The sequence below is a fragment of the Schistocerca serialis genome, chromosome 5, assembly GCF_023864345.2.
Source record: "Schistocerca serialis cubense isolate TAMUIC-IGC-003099 chromosome 5, iqSchSeri2.2, whole genome shotgun sequence".
Classification (NCBI taxonomy): Eukaryota; Metazoa; Arthropoda; class Insecta; order Orthoptera; family Acrididae; genus Schistocerca; species Schistocerca serialis.
This window is the reverse complement of record NC_064642.1, coordinates 331,248,644-331,267,877: the sequence shown is the minus strand read 5'-3', so window position 1 is coordinate 331,267,877 and position 19,234 is coordinate 331,248,644. Positions and strand designations below refer to the sequence as shown.

The following is a 19,234-nucleotide window of genomic DNA, read 5'->3' as shown; positions in this document are numbered from 1 at the left end:
ACATGGACACGGACAAGGTGGTTAGGTTGAATGACTCAGGTGTGTAGGGAGAAACAAGGACAGGAGTAAGGTGTCACGAGATTCCGACAAGACACAGTGGCGCAACCTCAGCCTGTCCTCCTCCGCGGCTGCCGCTGCCTCGGCGGCGCGCGGCAAGTCTTTCCGGCTGACTGACACCATTAATTGGCGTCCCTTCTCATCTGCATAGCTGCGGGCTGACGCGAATTAGATCCGCGTGTCGCCAATTAGAAGCGCCGCGCCTCGTCACGCCGAGTCTGCCGTCGCGAGCAACACAGACTACTTGTGGCCGGGCCGCCTTATTAAATAAAACAAGTGAGGCGCCGCAGCGCGCGACGCCACGTCGTGCCGCCTTACTACGACACAATTAACGTCGCTCCCGCACTTTGCGCCGGAGCAGCGGCGCAGCGCGCGCGGAAGAGGCGGAGGGAGCCGAACTGGAGGCGGAGGCGGAGGCAGTCCCGACCCGCCTGTCTGGAAGACGTCTCGCGGCAGATGCGAGGTGGCGGCGGCGGGGCGCGAGTGACGGGCGCCCCCGGGAAAGCGGAAAATATGTCCCGCGCCGGCTTTGTCAGCAGTTTGTCAGAAACTGTGCCCGCCCGCGCGCTGAATGTCGCGCCGAATCACGGATTCCCTCTGCGTGCTCGCGCTGAATGACGGGAACGTGTGCCGCGCCGTGCCGGAGCGGCCTCCCCGCTCAGACAGCCTTCAGGCGCGGCTGTCGCTTCGCTCTGTGCCGGATTCTGGCGGCTGCCGTCTCTGGCACAGCTGCTGACAGACAGCCGGATAGCGGCGCGCGCCAGCGCGACGCGGCCCAGCCTGGCAGCGCTCCCACTGGAGACACACTATCTTCTGCCGGCAATTGTTTGCTGCAACGCGGCAATCTACTTTCGTGCCACCTGGTCGCCCAGAGGACGATCTCCTCTCAAAAGCAAATAATTATCTACCACTCGATAAAAAAGAATTTATTGCGCTTAAAATTACAAAACTCGCACATAAAACATACATTTATATGAGTAAACCAGATGCAAAAGCAGCTAAATACGGTTTTTGTTCACTTTCAGTTGAGCACATTACCGTATAAATTTTTTCAGCTCCTACGCGATGGAATAGGTTTCAGGCTGCAAAACTCGCTATGTTGTTGTTGTTGTTGTTGTGGTCTTCAGCCCAGAGACTTGTTTGATGCAGCTCTCCATGATACTTTATCCTGTGCAAGCTTCTTCGTCTCCCAGTACCTACTGCAACCTACATCCTTCTGAATCTGTTTAGTGTATTCGTCTCTTCGTCTTCCTCTACGATTTTTACCCTCCACCCTGCCCCCCAGTACTAAACTGGAGATCCCCTGATACCTCAGACTATGTCCTAACAACCGATCCCTTCTTCTTGTCAAGTTGTGCCACAAATTTCTCTTCTCCCCAATTCTATTTGCCGGCCGGGGTGGTCGAGCGGTTCTATGCGCTACAGTCTGGAACCGCGCGACCGCCACGGTTGCAGGTTCGAATCCTGCCTGGAGTATGGATGTGTGTGATGTCCTTAGGTTAGTTAGGTTTAAGGAGTTCTAAGTGCTAGGGGACTGATGACCTCATAAGTCAAGTCCCATAGTGCTCAGAGCCACTTGAACCATTTGAAAACTATTTATTCACCAGCACTGTTTTTGAACCCACTTCTATTCAATACATCCTCATTACTTATGTGATCTACCCATCAATCTTCAGCGTTCTTCTATATCACAACATTTCGAAAGCTTCTATTCTCTTCTTATCTGAACTATTTATCGTCCATGTTTCACTTTCATACATGGCCACACTCCATACAAATACTTTCAGAAACGACTTCCTGACACTTGAATCTATACTCGATGTTAACAAATTTCTCTTCTTCAGAAACGCTTTCCTTGCCACTGCCAGTCTACATTTTATATCCTCTCTACTTCGACCATCATCATTTTGCTCCCCAAATAGCAAAACTCCTTTACTACTTTAAGTGTCTCATTTCCTAATCTAATTCCCTCAGCATCACCCGACTTAATTCGGCTACATTCCATTATCCTCGTTTTGCTTTTGTTGATGTTCATCTCATATCCTCCTTTCAAGACACTGTCCATTCCATTCAACTGCTCTTCCAAGTCCTTTGCTGCCTCTGACAGAATTACAATGTCATCGGCGAACCTCAAAGTTTTCATTTCTTCTCCATGGATTTTAATACCTACTCCGAACTTTTCTCTTGTTTCCTTTATTGCTTGCTCAATATACAGATTGAATAGCATCGGGGATAGGCTACAACCCCGTCTCACACCCTTCTCTTTCATACCCCTCGACTCTTATAACTGGCATCTGGTTTCTGTACAAATTGTAAATAGCCTTTCGCTCCCTGTATTTTACCCCTGTCACCTTCAGAATTTGAAAGAGAGTACTTTGTTAAAAGCCTCCTATAAGTCTACAAATGCTAGAAACGCAGGTTTGCCTTTCCTTAATCTATCTTCTAAGATAAGTCGTAGGGTCAGTATTGCCTCACGTGTTCCAACATTTTTACGGAATCCAAACTGATCTTCCCCGAGGTCGTCATCTACCAGTTTTTCCATTCGTCTGTAAAGAATTCTTGCTAGTATTTTGCAGCCGTGGCTTATTAAACTGATAGTTCGGTAATTTTCACATCTGTCAACACCTGCATTCTTAGGGATTAAACCTTTGAAACTGGGTATAGAAAATCGTGTTTGGTTACAAAATCGCTCACAGCACGTTGTCTTCGGGTGCAAAGCCCGCTAAATGTCCAACGTTTGCAAAATCCGCCAGCTTTAACAAGCATGGCGGTCAGCGCACCATTTCCGGATGCAAAGCACGCCAACTGACATCAGACTTATCAATTTAAAGCTACCTTTCGGTTTTTCCGATTAAGGTTGGATGCGCTTTAGCAAACGCGTAATCAGCAATCAAGCTCTTGCTGCCGATGCAATGTCGAAATATGCGTCGATGAGCACAGTCCAGCTCATCAGCAGGATGTCTGTTGACGTATTTGCGGGAGTGTTAGAAGAAAAAAGTGGTTTTGTGGGTGGTTTAAATGCAGAATGTGGTACAAATGCAGTGGGAGTAATTGAAATAGTATGAAGTAAGAAATAGAACCCATCGTTGTGGTTGTAAATGACCAGAACGAGACCGAGCGCAACGGTCCCTTCTAGGAAGCGTCCTGATCAATGGAAATGTTTCCAAAACAAAAAAGTAAGAACATGAAAATTATTATTAACCCAATGTTATGCAATGGAAACTGTGTTGAGGCTAATTCTTATGACATACATGGACGGGTTAGTGACAGTTCCTGGTAAATGGCATTTCCATACTCAAAATGCCAAATGTCTTTACGAAAAGCAAAAACAAGAAGCTTTCTCTAGTTCATTGAGAGCCCTTCTGCACCTCTGAAGCTGGAGAGGGGAAGAGCATCCTGAAGAAGGGAAAAAATTTCAGCAATGGAAACGGCCCAACACCAATCACAGGCAGTGTAGAACTTTCAGAAGCCAAACTCGGAGACGTTTAAAACCTTTGGCAGGTCCACTTTTGTGAAGACTGGGCGACGGCGACAAACTCAAATTCTACACTGAGGTGTTAGAGGAGCAGGAAGGCACTCCTAAAGCTTCTCCTGCCGCTGCCAACCATCAGAAGAAGCCGGAAGAGATTTTGAGTTGATGGGCAGTGTTGAGGTCGATGTCACTTACAAACGGTTTTCAGCTAATTTCATTTTCTACAATTTTTTGTCGCTGTTTTTATTAGGATGCAATATGGAATTTGGAGCTTATTTTATTTTCTACAATATTTTGTGTTGTCAAAAACGCGATGACGTGTTTTTTAAAAAAAAAAAAAACCTGGCGTTGAACATTCGTATTTGTTCTCTTTTTGACGTTAAGTAAGTAAGTTTTTCTGGTTAAATAACGTCACCTACGTACTTTTATATGTCAATTTTGTAGAACTTCTGTTTGAAATAAAACGTATTCTGTTTATATTCGCAATAATTAAATTTCACCTTTCTGTCATAGCAGATTTTGAAACAGGAAGTTTGTTTCGTAATTGGATCCATACGTATGCAGTAACCGATAACTATCCCGTGCAAAAACCCCTAATTCAATATTTCACTTAAAATTTAATCGTATAAAACATAATCGCAGACTTCAGCCATTAATACCGATTAATTAATTTTTTTTACTTATTTTCAGTAAAGAAATGAAGTCTTCAACTTTTATAGTTTGGATGAGACGAGTTTTCGCAATTATCTCAGTTTCGCGTATCATGCAGTTAGCGGCTTTTGCATCTGGGCTACTCGCATGAATGTGTGGTGTCTGTTATTTCAGACATGCATGAAAGAACCAGGACCACACATTATTATAATGACTCTTCTCGATGGGCAAGGAATCTTCAAGCTTCATTGTGGATGCACGTTTACATTGGACCTCGAGTAGGACTCTATAACTAGCGAGCATGGGAGGTCATGGAAGGGGACTGCAGATATGTGTCTCTAGGTGGGAGTGTGGGTCAGCTGGAGAGCATGCTGAGACGATCTACGCATTTGCGATGAGCACTGTGTCCAGGTGGCGTAGTGGGTAATGCAACTGCATAGTAAGCAGGAGATTCCTGGGTTCGAGTCCCAGTCTGGCAAATATTATCACTCGTCGCCGCTGATTCCGCATAGTCCCATTGAAGTTGATATCATTAGTTCCTTTCCTTTCCTGTTACGATGACACAGTTAGTAGTGGCATAAAAATTAAGAAACACTGGTATGGGGATTTTGGTATCATCCAGAGATTGCAGTGTCTCTTCAAAGTTGGCAGCGCACATCCATATCACAGACTTTAGCAAGGTCTCGTCTGCAATCCTCAACGATGAACGGAAGGCACTCTTGCAGACCACTCCTCTCTCTCCAGCAAGTGGACGAGTTTGTGCTCCCAGGCTCAAAGTCAGTGTTGTGTTATATAATTAATAACGTCGTGTTTCAGTGAATCATACACTGTGATACATTTTTGAATAGGTCTTTAGGAAACGAAATGAATTACCGAATAAAAAATACAGGATGCCATTTAAAAGAGTCATACCGCTGTTCATATCTTTGTAAAAAACAAAGCTACAACGAAGGCAATCGTGCTGATTGATGTCCCCCTGACGGCTAAAGAACATTTGCTAGGAACATTTTGTAATTTGCATCTGGAAAATCAATTATTTAGGGTGGTCAAGGTAAATGAGACACCCATATATATATATATATGTAGGGTGGAGAAAAAGTATGATTGGAAACATGTTGCCTGTACGTACTTGTATGGAGGCAACCTCATGAATCCACGGACCCTGCATGTCAGCACGTAACTTTTCAAGCTGTGGAGTCTCTGTAAAGGTGTGGGGCATATGCATTTGGAGTGATATGGGACCCTGATAGTCTAGATACTACTCAGACAGGTGAAAGATACGTAAGCATCCTGTCTAATCGCCTGCATTGATTCATGTCCTTTGTGCATTTCAACAAACTTGGACGATCCTAGAAGGACAATACGACACCCCACACTTCCAGAATCGCTACAGAGTGTGAAACGTCCCCTTTTGAAACATTGTACATGACTGTGTTTAAACTGACACACAATATTTTTAGCGCCACGCAATCTGACTTTCAAAAATCCCTACAAAAGAATGGCCCTGACTAACATTAACCTATACCTTTCACAAATCACTTACCTCACAAAAATCTTCGTTACTCGAACTACTGCAATAGAGCGACCGTCACTACTGCCAGCTAAATAAAAGATTCAAACTACGGAAGGCACTTACTACTGATAGGCATAGTTAGCAAACGAAAAATTTTAATAGAGAACAAACAATGTATTTACCTTAATAGTGTTGAAAAATCATAATATACATAGCAGTTCATGAGATCCAGTCTTACAAATTTCAAAACTCCGCCATTTCTCTCCCCACATCCACCACTGCTGGCGGCTCACCTCCAACTGCGCAACGCTACGCACTGTTCACATTCAGCTGACGCTGCCCAACACTACAATGGCAGACAACAATGCAAACTAGCCACAGACTGCACACAGCACAGCCATTGATTTTCATACAGAGCGCTACGTGGCGTTACCAATAAAAAAACCTAAACAGCCTACTTACATAGCCCTCATGCTCCCCACAAAAAATTTTACAAATTGTTTTGGGCAGTGGCCAATACAGATTTGAAAAAAATTTTCATGGTTACAATAACAAAGATATCAAATGCACACACTTATTGATACAATGTTGGTCAACAGCTAAAATTTTCTCACAGTCCATAAAGACAGTCCCGATCATTCATCACAGTAAAATTGCAGTGTTTTTCTCAAAGGCTGAGCAGTAAAAGAAAACGTACACGGAAGTAGTGGATTTCCATGCAGTCTTGAAGAAGTAGTGTTGTCCTTCCAACGGAAAGACAGTGCTAACTCTCGACATGCAGACAGGTAATGGGCCACAACAGAGCAAAACCACAGCAGAGTCAGTCGAAGTGTTGAAGAATATTGGTAGGTAGGTCATCACAGAACACACCCACTGTAGTCCTGGTAGAGATTACGGTACTGGTGTGCCACCAGAGGTGCAGACCCACTGCAGTCCTTGTAGAGATAATGGTATTGGTGGGCCATAAAAGATGCAGACCCACTGTAGTCCTTGTAGAGATGGCCAGCAGCCATCTGTTGTGACTGTGCAGGTGCACAATCACCATTGAAGAGTCTTGCGGATAATATACCAAGTCCATAACCACCACTTGTGCACTCACAAAGTTTTTGGATTTGTCCTTAGAACCAGCAATGCTGTTATCCAGTCCCTTGCTGAATTATTAACACACGTGCAAACACTAACAGTCCCTACTTCTCACATATTGTCCATGTACTATGACCAACAGAGACGTGTGCAGTGAAATGGAACTTACAAGTTAATAATATGATGAACTGGTGTCAATTACAATTTTATAACATAAGAATACAGTTACAAAGGTACAAAGTACATCATTAAAGAACATAACAATACAGATAACATTTGTAGTACAGGCTTTACAAAAGAATCGAAATAACATATACATCAGTGTTACAGGAATTATGACATGAGTACATACATACAAGATCAGAATAACTTTCGAAACATCAACTTCACACATGAGCATTAAAACAGAACAGAATAAATAATGTCTAAACATCTTTACAAAGAAAATAACATATTATCAGAAAAATTCTGCAACATAACTCTTATTAGCTAAACACATTAAGACAGGAAAGACACAAATTCACATAGTGTAATAACACAAAAATACTGGACAGGGTTTGTTTTCAGTGTGACATTTGGTACTGCAGTCAACCCCATAACATCATTCCATATATCTTTCCTCGTATTTCAACATTTGTTTCCACCAAATAAATTCTATCCAAGCATGCTTTCTGTATTTATATGTTCACACATTTCTTACCTCATTATTTATTTTCCATTATCTTACCTCATCATTTATTTCCAAGAAAATCGTACCTAAACCTGTTGTCCCTACACCCTACTTTTTTGGTTCATATCTTCTTTCAAAATACATTTTTGGCCAACCATTTTCTTATAGCTTCTTAACGCATTTCTTCCAATTCATCACAACTCATTCTCTTATATAGCCTACCCCATTTTAGCTAACTTAAATCTACTGAGCTCAGATATATATACTAAGGGACGAGGCAATGCAGCCGCACAAAACAATTAATACAAACAGCAATGAAAAAAAAATTCAAATTGGCAAAGCAAGCAGCACTAAAATAAAATAGCAGAGCAATTGCAATATTACAACTAATATAAGGCGATGTGCAGCAAACAATGTAATAAATCAGTAGTAAAACTGGCTTAACAGCAAATGCAATAACTTATACCTAAACATGACAAAGCTCAAGCACAAAAAATAGTACACTAAAGACAACAATGCAGATAAGGGAAATGTCTGTTCACATCATAATATCTATGTCATTAAAGTGGTGCACCACAAAACTAATTCTACAAAAAATTACCAAGTACTTGAAAAGAAAATTATATATGTAGTTACTGTTATTAGTCCCTGCTTATTGTTCTTTCCATTCCAAGAGCTCCTTTTTCGAAGAGTGTGGATCATATAGTAATTATTTAATAGATCTGTTGACAGAAAATGTTCACATTAGCAAATGCATTTAATTTTATTTTATAAAACCAATGCTGTAACACAGCTGGAAACCAGATATTAAACAAAATGAGCAATCTCTCAACTAGAAATACAATAGATGTAAAATGTTTCTCATCATTTCATTAGGCATTTTAATAAATATCATAAATTAAGAGCTCCACAGTGTAATCATATTTTTTCAAGTTTGAGCGTGTCGTATTTGCGATGCTTTCTACAAAGAAATGTCAATAGCGAGGATAATGGGCTCTCTTTTTTTTTCTCCACCTGTGCCTCTGGAAGGCACACACTAAGGCTTTTTTCCAGGCGATTGTCGCGCAGTTGGGTGCCCACGACGCATTACGTGAAGGTGGTCACTTAACGTTCTTACCGAAATATTTACGACAGCAGTAACAGTCTCATATAAAAATTTCACAGGTCGAGAATTTGCGTTACAAATGTGTAGAAACAAAATCCTATCAATATAACAGAGTCCAAAAAATTTTCCACGGCATTGTGATACATTCACGTATGTACACACATTCCATAACTCTTTAAAGTACGATTCTCAGCTTACTGATCGTAAACGTACCTCAACAGCATAATACACATCGTCATCGCTATAATAACATCATAACAAATCAATCACATCTCAGAATCGTCGAAGCTTCTTTCAATAATTTCAAGACCTTCAATAAAGTCATCTACCTCAAACATACTTCAAAAATCATGATCCCTTACCAAATACATCATTCTAAGCTCTCATAGTATCACAACGGTTCTGAAAAAATATGAAGAGTTCACAAAGTACTAACAAAATAAATTTCATAAGTGTGAAGTTATCCAACTGTGTAATTGCATAAACATCTGTCACTGACATAGTAAAAAAAATGTTTATTTCTCTGTTAAATAATCACATAACTGTGTAATTCTGTTACAGAAATATGGTACCGATGTGTAAAGTTGTATAAGCTAATACCATATTAGCTAGGGCTCCTTGTGCTTGCCAAACACATGGTACACAAAGTAAGCGTGTACCCCCCTGAGGATTAATGTAATTATACCCTTGGGTGTTACAGATTACAGCAATGGAATGAAATGTATTACAGAAAACTTCCTTTGTAATACAGAAATCTTGAAAAATAAATGGTTTAAGTACAAAATTAATCACTCAAATGTGTGTCCTGTAGCGCTAAATGTGCGTCTTGCAGTAAGATAATTCTGTGGAACTGTCGTAATTATTGTCCTCCGTAAGCAAAGTTCTGCTGAAGTCAATGTACTTACCTCATCATAAATGAAAGTGAAATGCTTTGCGTATAAATACGGTAGTTATTATGTACCTAACTGTGATCAAGAAAGTACTATAATGTAACGTATTGTTGTGCTATGAAAAAGGCTGTCTCATTGTAGCTATACCACAAAAGTTACTACTAAAACATGTTTTACTTTCCAGAATAATACAGAAAAACTGCGCAGATATAAAAGAGATACAGCGCAAAAGCAACATTGTAAATTGTCACTCATTAGTAGCGTCGTGATAAAATCGTGTAGCTGTCACATAAACTAACCACTGTGTCATCTGGTATCTCACAGAAAGTACTTTAAATCCAGAATGTATTTTCAAGTAAACCAAAATGTTGCATTAAAATCTCATTAGCAGTACTGATAAATGTTCTAAGTATGTCATTACGTAATCGTGCAACTAACAAGCAAGAATGTACACACACAATAACACTGTGTCGTCTGTTCACAATAACAATGCATTGGTAATTTCTGTTTAAATAAGTTCTCTTGGTTCTTGACTGGATATTTAACTTCAAACATTGTTGTATGTTAACAGATTCTAAGTCTGACAAAGCATACTAGCAATGTAAAGTGAAAAGTTATATGGCAAAGACAAAGTTAAAAAGCAGATTGTCTTTCAATAAACGGTTTTACATGTGAAATGTGGTGTAAACCTTTACTCTTCCTAGTACGCAGAGTTTCAAGTTCAACGCAATTATCATGTGGTATACGTTGGATTCTGTAAGGTCCATTGTAAACTAGAAAGAATTTGTTACTCAAGCGTTTCTTCTTATATGACAATGAATGAGCTTTAATTAGAACTTTCTGACCAATGTATAATTTCTTTGCATTTTCTTTACCATTTAGTTTTCTCCTTTTGTCTGCTGCAGATTTTATATTTTTAATAGCCAAATCAATTATGTCTTTGTGTCGAAGTTTACGTGTATTCGGGAAAGGTACAAGCTCTCTGATTCTGTTCGGTGGTTCTTCATTTTTCAGTACAAGAGTAGGTGGTAAAGCAGTGGAGTTATGAGGCATTTCATTCAGCACGTTTTGAAATAAGTGTAAATATCTGTCCCAATGCTGATGCTTTCTGTGACAATAAAGTCTGCAAAGCTTATTGATTTCTTTCATAATCCGTTCGGAGGGGTTACAATGTGGTGGGTACAATGAAATAAAAACAGGTTTGATTTTATGATTCCGAAGCATGCGTGACCAAACAGCAGATCTGAATCGCGGTCCGTTATCTGAAATGACTTTACTAACGTGTCCAACTTCACGTAAGAAATTTTTAACAAAGGCGTTGGATACAGACCGTCCAGTGGCTTTACGTAACGGAGTGAAAGAAACAAATTTTGAAGTAAGTTCAACAGCGACTAGAACGTACGAAAATCCATTAGATGTTGTGATAAGCGGTCCCAAGAGATCAACAGCAGCAAATTCTTTTAATTTAGAAGGAATGATAGGAAACAGCGGAACACGATGGGAGATAGTAGATGGTTTCGCCTTTTGACAAAGTTTACAAATAAACAAGACTCTTCGAATTCTCTTTTCCATATTGTTAAAATAACAAGTCGTTCGAAGAATATGATAACATTTTCGTGGGCTAAAATGTGCATAGCTGAAATGAATGTACCAAATGAGCTTATTAACAAAATCGTCAGGAATGCAAAGTACCCATACCTTGTCATCAACAGTGCAGCGTTTGAACAGTATGTTGTTTCTAACCAGATAATAATGCTGAATCTGTGTGTGTGTCTTTTCATGCCATCTGCTTTTGATGTCTTTCAAAATCGGATCTTTATCTTGTTCATGAGCAATGTCCTTTAAAGATGTGGTGATGAAGTTTTCAAAGGCGACTTTCTGAATATAAAGAATACTGAAATTTTTCTCGAGGTTGCCTTCTGTGTTACTTTTCTCAAGCCCAGCTGGTGCGCGTGACAGTGTGTCCGCAACAATGTTCTCCTTGCCGGGAATGTAGACTATTGTGAAGTGGAATTCTTGCAGAAACAATGCCCAACGTTTTAACCTGTCATGATTTAATTTTGAAGACATAAGAAATTGTAATGCACGATGATCACTGTATACTTTTACGTGCTTGCCAGAAAGAAAGAAACGGAATTTATTAAATGCCCAAACGATAGCTAAAGCTTCTAATTCAGTAACGGAATAATTTTTTTCAGATTTTGTTGGTACTCGGCTAGCAAAAGCAATGGTTTTCTGAACAGTAGTGTCATTTTCTATGGCTTCTTGAAATAAATGGGCACCAAGACCGACTTTAGAATAATCCGTGCTAAGGCAGAAATCTTGTGACGGATCTGGATTAGCTAGTATTGGCGCGTTAAGTAGCGATTCTTTCAAAGAATTGAATTCCAACTGTGCTTGTTCGTCCCAGCTCCAAATAGTATTTTTTACAGTGAGAGAACAAAGTTTTGGTGTAACAAGAATTTGCATATTCAGAAAACGACGGTAAAAATTTACGAGACCGAGAAAACTGCGGACTTGTTTTTTTGTGGATGGAACTGGAATGGCTCTGATTGCTTCTAACTATTCAGGATCCGGCTGAATGCCTTCAGAAGAAATAACATGTCCCAAAAACCTCACCTTTGTCCTACCGAATTCAGACTTTTCCAAGTTAACAGTAATTCCAGATTCTGCAAAAATATGTAACACGCTGTTGAGGATGCGATTGTGTTGTTCCCATGAGGCTTCTGCTATCAGAATATCGTCCACATATAAGGTGATGCGACGTTTTAAGAACTCAGGTAATATGGAATTTAGTCCGCGAATGAATGCTGCCGAAGAAATGTTCAAACCAAAAGGAAGTTTCCGAAACTGATAACAAGCTCCAAAACAAAAGAAAGCTGTGTATTTTCTACATTCTGGATGAAGTTCGATCTGATAAAAGCTGGATCTGAGATCAATAGAAGACAACACTTTTACACCATTAAAATTTTGAAGAAGTTCTTCCATCGTTTGCGGCCTGTCTGTTTCAGGAATAATGATAGTATTGATTTGTCTCGAATCTAAGGCAAGCCTGATCGATCCATTTTTCTTCTCAACAACATGTAATGGATTGTTGTATGAGCTTACTGCAGGCTCAGTAATGCCCTCGTCAAGCATAGATTGTATTTCTGTTCTAACACGGTCCCTATAGTGTGCTGGAATTACGTATGGTCTAACATAAAATTTAGTATGCTCACAAACACGAAATTGGTATTGAAATACCTTGATTGTTCCTGTTTTGTGAGTAAAAACTGAGAAATGTGCTTGTAAAATCTCAAAAAGGTCCTCCCTATCAGTGTCATTACAATTCTCAATTGTTTGAATTTTATTCTGAATTAACTCATTAGTATCAAATATGTCGTCGATATCATCCCTGTCAGTACTTGCAGAGTGATTGTTAGTGTCGAGTTCCGTAGAAAATTCCGAACTGTTGTCTAACAGAAGGTAAAGCTGATTAATTTCCTCGTCATGGTTTGAGAGCCAATCTTCAAACTTCAAAGCTATTGACTTACCTTCTTTCTCTAAACTTATTTCAGCATCGTGAAAGTTTAAGATTGCTTTGTATTCATTCAAAAAGTGTACTCCCAATATAATTTCCGTCGACAATAATGGAACAATAAGAAAGTTCATAGAGAAGTTGTGGCTTTGATAAAAGAATTCTAAGTTGGTTTGTTGGCGTACATCTACATTTTTTCCAATGATTGCACTTGTAATTTAATCTTACGTAACGGAAGTGTGGGGCAATCGTTCGATTTGTTGCATTTGCTAAAAGCTGTTTCACTAATTACTGAAATGGGACTGCCAGAGTCAAGTACTGCCGTAAATTTTACGTCATTTACTGTAATGTGAATCACAGGATATGCAATGTTGTTATGTTTTACGTCGTGTTCCTGGAGTAAGATGTCCATAATATCTTCCATTTTTACGTAATTACTAGCTACGGCAGCTGCATCGTCAGTTTCATAAGTACGTTTTGTGGCTGCCAGCGGTATGAGTCATTGCCTATTGTGTCTTTGTTGGCGTGCGTAGTTATTGGGATTTGGAGACCTAAGCTCTACAAATTCACCTTGTCGAGGGGGCCCTGCTCTGTTTGAATCCCGCCAGTTCTGATGCAATTCAGGTCTGTCGTTATGATCATATCGTCTGTCGTCATGTCGGTAGATTCCATAGTTTCTTTCTTGTCGGTCACGTGGTGGAGAATTTCTCCCTGAATCGTAACTGCGCGCTGGACCGTTGCATCTAAAGTTATTCTGTCTCCCTTGATAATAATTATATTGGTTCTCATATTGTCTGTTCCTCTGATTGTCTCTGTGATAGTCACTACCGCGGAAAGGTGATCTTTCCCTGTAATTATTACTATTCTGCCAACGGTTGTCATACGGGTGGTGTCTGTTTTGGTCACGATTTGTGTTGTGAGAATAGCCTTGTCGTGTCCAGTTATTATTTCTTTCATCGCGGAATTGCGACGGATGTGACCTGTAATTGTTGTGTTCCTGTTTTCGCGTTCCGCGATTGTCAGTGTCAATTTCCAGTTCTTGTCACAGTCCCTGAAATGCTTCAATGTCGTCTTTGCAACGTCCTGCCAAAATAATATGTCGTAAATGTTCAGGTAATTTGATTAAGCAAATGCGGATGAGTTCTGAGGGGCTTTATGGGTTTGAAAGATACTGATTCTTATGCAACATGTCTTCAAAATATTTCATAAGACTGGAAAATTCAGATTGTTCGAAACGTTTCATCATTATGATGCTATGTTTTACTCGGTCTTGTGTAGCTTGAGACCAATACGCTGAGAGGAAGATATGATAAAATTCTCCTTCACTGTGACAATCGTGAATGACCGATCGCATTCTTACAGCTGGTTCATTCTCCAAGTAGCCACACATAAATTCTAACCTGTCCTCCACTGACCAGTTGGGAGGAAAACAGTGAGAGAATTGATGGAGCCATGCTTGTGGATGAATGTCGTTGTCAGAATCCTTAAATGTTTTATAGTCAAAATCATCGTGTCGGCGAGTAGCATATCGGTCATTGTTACGTCGTGTCGGCGGTTCCATCTCAAAATTCGGTGCACCTTGCCAATTTCTTTCATAATTTACGAAATGCCCTGTGTTATTATTTTGTGGCTTTTTCGAATTTCTAAGTCCCTCTTCCCGTGTTGGAGCGCGAGTGTCCTCTGAAATATGTAATTCTTGTATTACTTGTGCCAACTGATCTTGTACTTCCCGGATTTCTCTTTTGTGTTGCGTATTAATTTGATTCGAATTTTGTTTGAATTTCTTAATTTGTTCATACTCTTCTGTGTCAGTGATGGCTACAGGTCTTGTGTCATTCAGATCATCATCTACCTCTGTAGATAAGTTAGTGAACAGATCTGAAAGTTCGGCTACTTTATCCGTTAGTGAAATTATTTCCTCTGTGTGTTTTTCTGAACCAAGTTTCAGAGTGTCCATTTGTGTTGAAATCGTATCTACTGTGTGCTTTAAGTTTTCCTGAGTTTTTGCAAGTTGCGTAACCGAATCAGTAGATGCAACTGAGTCAATTTTAGCTTGCAAGGTGGCGGGATTTTCATGAACAATAGTTTGCAGTTCTTTTACGGCTGCTACGTGATTCTGTAATGCATTTTCATGACGCGAAAAAATACGTCGGAAATGCTCACAAATTTGTGTTTTTACGTCATTACAGACTTTTTGATATTTCGATTCAATGTTATGTAACTCAGTAGTTAAATCTTCACGTGTTTGTTCAAGTCTGGTGTCTAACTTCCGAAGATTTTGTTCCATTGTGTCTAACTGTTGATGTGTTTGTCTCTGGTGTTGTTCCATTGTGTCTAACTTTTGAAGATTTTGTTCCACTGTGTCTAAGTTTTGAAGATTTTGTTCCATTGTGTCTATCTTTTGAAGATTTTGCTGTGTTTGTCTCTGATTTTGTTCCATTGTGTCTAACTTTTGAAGCTTTTGTCCCCTTTGTTGCATTAATTGTAATAACAATGCACTGGTGTCTGAAACATGTTCCTCAGTGCTTTTCGGCAGTGAATTTGCACCGGCAACATTCACATTTGAGAAAACGGTGAGAACCCAAAATCTGAGTGTACAGTATTTGCAATGTTGTGTTCTGTCATTCCCGATTTCTGAGGCGAGCTGTTGCCGACCGATCGATCGATAATGCTTCCCTGTTCACTACCTGTTTCACTGCCTACACCATTATTTGACGCCCGCTCCATTTCCCTATGCACGGTTACCAGATTACTACTTTCAATATTAGTTAATTCATTACACGGTGGCGCTAACACACTGCTTTCGTCTTCACTGTCATTTCTCAATTTACTTTGGAGCCTAGTATTACGATTTTCACACGCCGTTATTGTCACAGTATTTCACATGGCAACACAGAAAAACACAATTTGAAGAGCAAAAATAAGAGAACACATTAACATAGTACTGAAAATAATATCTAGTTAATCGCAAGCGCAGCTGCGAAATACTTGGTGCAAATTTAAATGCGTGCCACACCTGTTTTACTGTACAAGAATGAAAGACTGCAACTACAAAGAAGATTCTCTCTACAATTACGTGCTAGCAATAAACAAAATCTACACTCATTACACAAACTACAAGAAAAAAATCAGAAGATTCCAGTGAGGTATCCTCGGCTAAGGGTCGACATATGAAACGTCCCCTTAGAAAAATTATGCATGACTGTGTTTGAACTGACACACAATATTTTTAGCGCAACGCAATCTGACTTTCAAAAATCCCTACAAAAGAATGGCCCTGACTAACATTAACCTATACTTTCACAAATCACTTACCTCACAAAAATCTTCGTTACTCGAACTACTGCAATACAGCAAGCGCCACTACTGCCAGCTAAATAAAAGATTCAAACTACGGGAGGCACTAACTACTGATAGGCATAGTTAGGAAATGAAAGATTTTAATAGAGAACAAACAATGTATTTACCTTAATAGTGTTGAAAAATCATAATATACATAGCAGTTCATGCCATCCAGTCTTACAAATTTGAAAACTCCGCCATCTCTCTCCCCACATCCACCACTGCTGGCGGCTCACCTCCAACTGCGCAACGCTACGCACTGTTCACATCCAGCTGCCGCTGCCCAACACTACAATGGCGGACAACAATGCAAACTAGTCACAGACTGCACATGGCACAGCCAGTGATTTTCATACAGAGCTCTACGTGGCGTTACCAATAAAAAACCCTAAACAGCCTACTTACAAGTGGCTCCAGGAACACTCTTCTGCGTTTAAAGACTTCCGCTGGCCACGATGCTCCCCAGACGTGAACATTATTGAACATATCTGGGTGCCTCGCAACGTGCTGTTCTGAAGAGATCTCCATCTCCTCGTATTCTTACGGATTTATGGACAGCTCTGCAGGATTCATGGTATCAGTTCCCTCCAGCGCTACTTCAGACATTAGTCGAGTCCATGCCACGTCGTACTGCGGCACTTCTGCGTGCTTGCGAGGCCCTACACGACATTAGGCAGGTGTACCAGTATCTTTGACTCTTCAGTGTAGAACAACAAGGCGATATTCGAGTTCTGCTCATGTATGGATTACTATTGTCGCATCGATAGTTCTAATTGCTTCTCTGATTCGTGCAAGAAGGGTATCAGTGCCGCTGACTGATGTTATGCACACGTGATCCTTGACGCAACCTCACAAAAGACGTCTAATGGTGAGATTTCGGGAAAGCGCAGAACTATGCGATGAGACTGTCACTGACCATTCACCTCTCAGTAAATATGTCATTCAGCACACCCAATGTGGTGGTGCATCATCATTTTGTACGACGATGGAGGCCGTAGCTCTTTGACCTGCGGTAGCACGGGGACTGCACTACCATTTTATAAATAAAATTTGTCCGTGGAATAGAAGGGGTTGCCCAGAAGAAATGATTTTAGGTTGGATTTAGAACCTTCTTTATTACCTGTCAGATATTTCATACACTGCTAGAAAACAAAACTGCAAGACTTTTAAGGACCTTTGTGACACCAGGGTGTAATATGCGCATACTATGGAAATGTAGTGTTAGTGATATATCTGTTACCATCATCGGTTGCCGCATCATCGAGTTGTTGCTTCAGTCTCTCATTTTAAACTCTACTAAACTTTATAATGGTCGTATTACCAGTATCACGTGACTTGCGATTTTTCGCATGACAAAATTTACTTGTGACATGCCGGTATGTAATGCTCTATGGCTATATACAGCAAGTGTATTCTTTCAAATATAAATCAAGTACATCTACATGAATGCAGAAATGTGTGTAACAGCTTTCATTGCTGTAATCAACGTTAATTTTTCATTGCAATGCTACACATAGCATTCCTTCCACATCGCTGTGTACCAATCAGATGGCATGTAGACATGTTACAAGTAAATTCCTTGATGTAAAATGTATTCATCAATGTGGTACTGACGGCATGACCAGGCAATAACACATTTCAGAGGTAGCTGTTACTCGACAATAGTACAACAGCCAAAGTCTTCAGCAAATATAATAAAAAAATAAAATGAGTGCGGGCGAAAAATGTTTCACGCAGGATGTTTGGCGCAAGTAAACGCAAAATAATCGAATCAGTGTCAAGGGGGGCATTTGGTACAGTGCTTTTACGTCAACGAATGGAGATCAAGCACCTGTATTGTTTTTGTGTAGTCGTCTTCAGTCCAAAGACTGGTCTAACTCACTTCTCCACGCTAGTCTATCCCGTGCAAGCTTCTTCATCTCTGTATAACTACCGCAGTCTACACCCATTGAACCTGTCTGCTGTAGTCAAGCCTTAGCCTTACTCTACAATTTTAATCAATCCTGTTTCTCTCCTCTCCATAGTTCTCGTCATTACCGAACTGAAGATTCCTTAATGCCTCAGGATTTGTTCTGTCAAGCGAACCCTTCTTTTAGTCACGTTGGGTCATAAATTTCTTATTTCAGCAGTTCCATTGAGGACCTCCTCACTAGATATTCCATCCACCCATCTAATCTTCAGCATTCTCCTGTCGTACTAGATGTCAAAAATGTCTATATCCTTCTCGTCTGAACATTTCAATTGCCTGGAAAGCTACACTCCAAGCAAGTACTTCCAGAAAAGACTAGCACATAGTTATATTTATTATTATGATAGACGACATACTGTGATGGGAGATGCTGCAAACGTGAACTGATAAGAAATACATCTACATGTATTAACCTTTTGACGGGGTCGGGGATTGTAGTTACGTTAACCCGTTTTAGTATGCAGCGATCAGCTTGTTTACTGTTTCAGTTTTTAATTGTTAAAAAATTGATTTTGCATACGCTTTTGTCGTTACTATTTGAGGAGTAAGACTATTAATTATTTGTTCCCGGTGTTTAAGTGCAGTTTTATCGTCATTATTAGTGTGGGATACATTTTTTAACTGTTTTAAATCTAATGTTGTGAATAAGGTTTTTCATTTACTGTTGTCGGGTAGAATCACTGGCAATTTAAATGATCGGACTGCCTAAATACCTTGTTATTAAATATTTTGAAGTTCGATACCTACAGCCGAAATTTCATTGTCTTGGAGACAGAAAAAATAATTTATTTTTTACTATTTCAAGCTGTTTTGTAATGAACTGGGAAGGTTGTTTAAGTGTATTCTGATTTAAAATAAAGCCAGTGCATGTAACCATGAATGCTGCTGCCATGGATGTTTTCCTGGTCCAGTTTTCCAACCCGCAGCATTGGCACTAAATGTATAGTTTTAATCCATACAAGAAT

At 40.0% G+C, this 19,234-nt stretch overlaps 1 protein-coding gene across 1 annotated transcript in view; it reads left to right on the top strand.

The window, feature by feature from the left end:
* Positions 1-513: 513 nt before the first annotated feature.
* LOC126481926 (tropomodulin-like) overlaps positions 514-19,234 on the top strand; it is a 31,450-nt gene continuing 12,729 nt past the window's right edge. The window contains exon 1 of the mRNA XM_050105886.1: positions 514-630. Coding sequence (XP_049961843.1) covers positions 514-630 — 117 coding nt within the window. The remainder of the gene's footprint in view (positions 631-19,234) is intronic.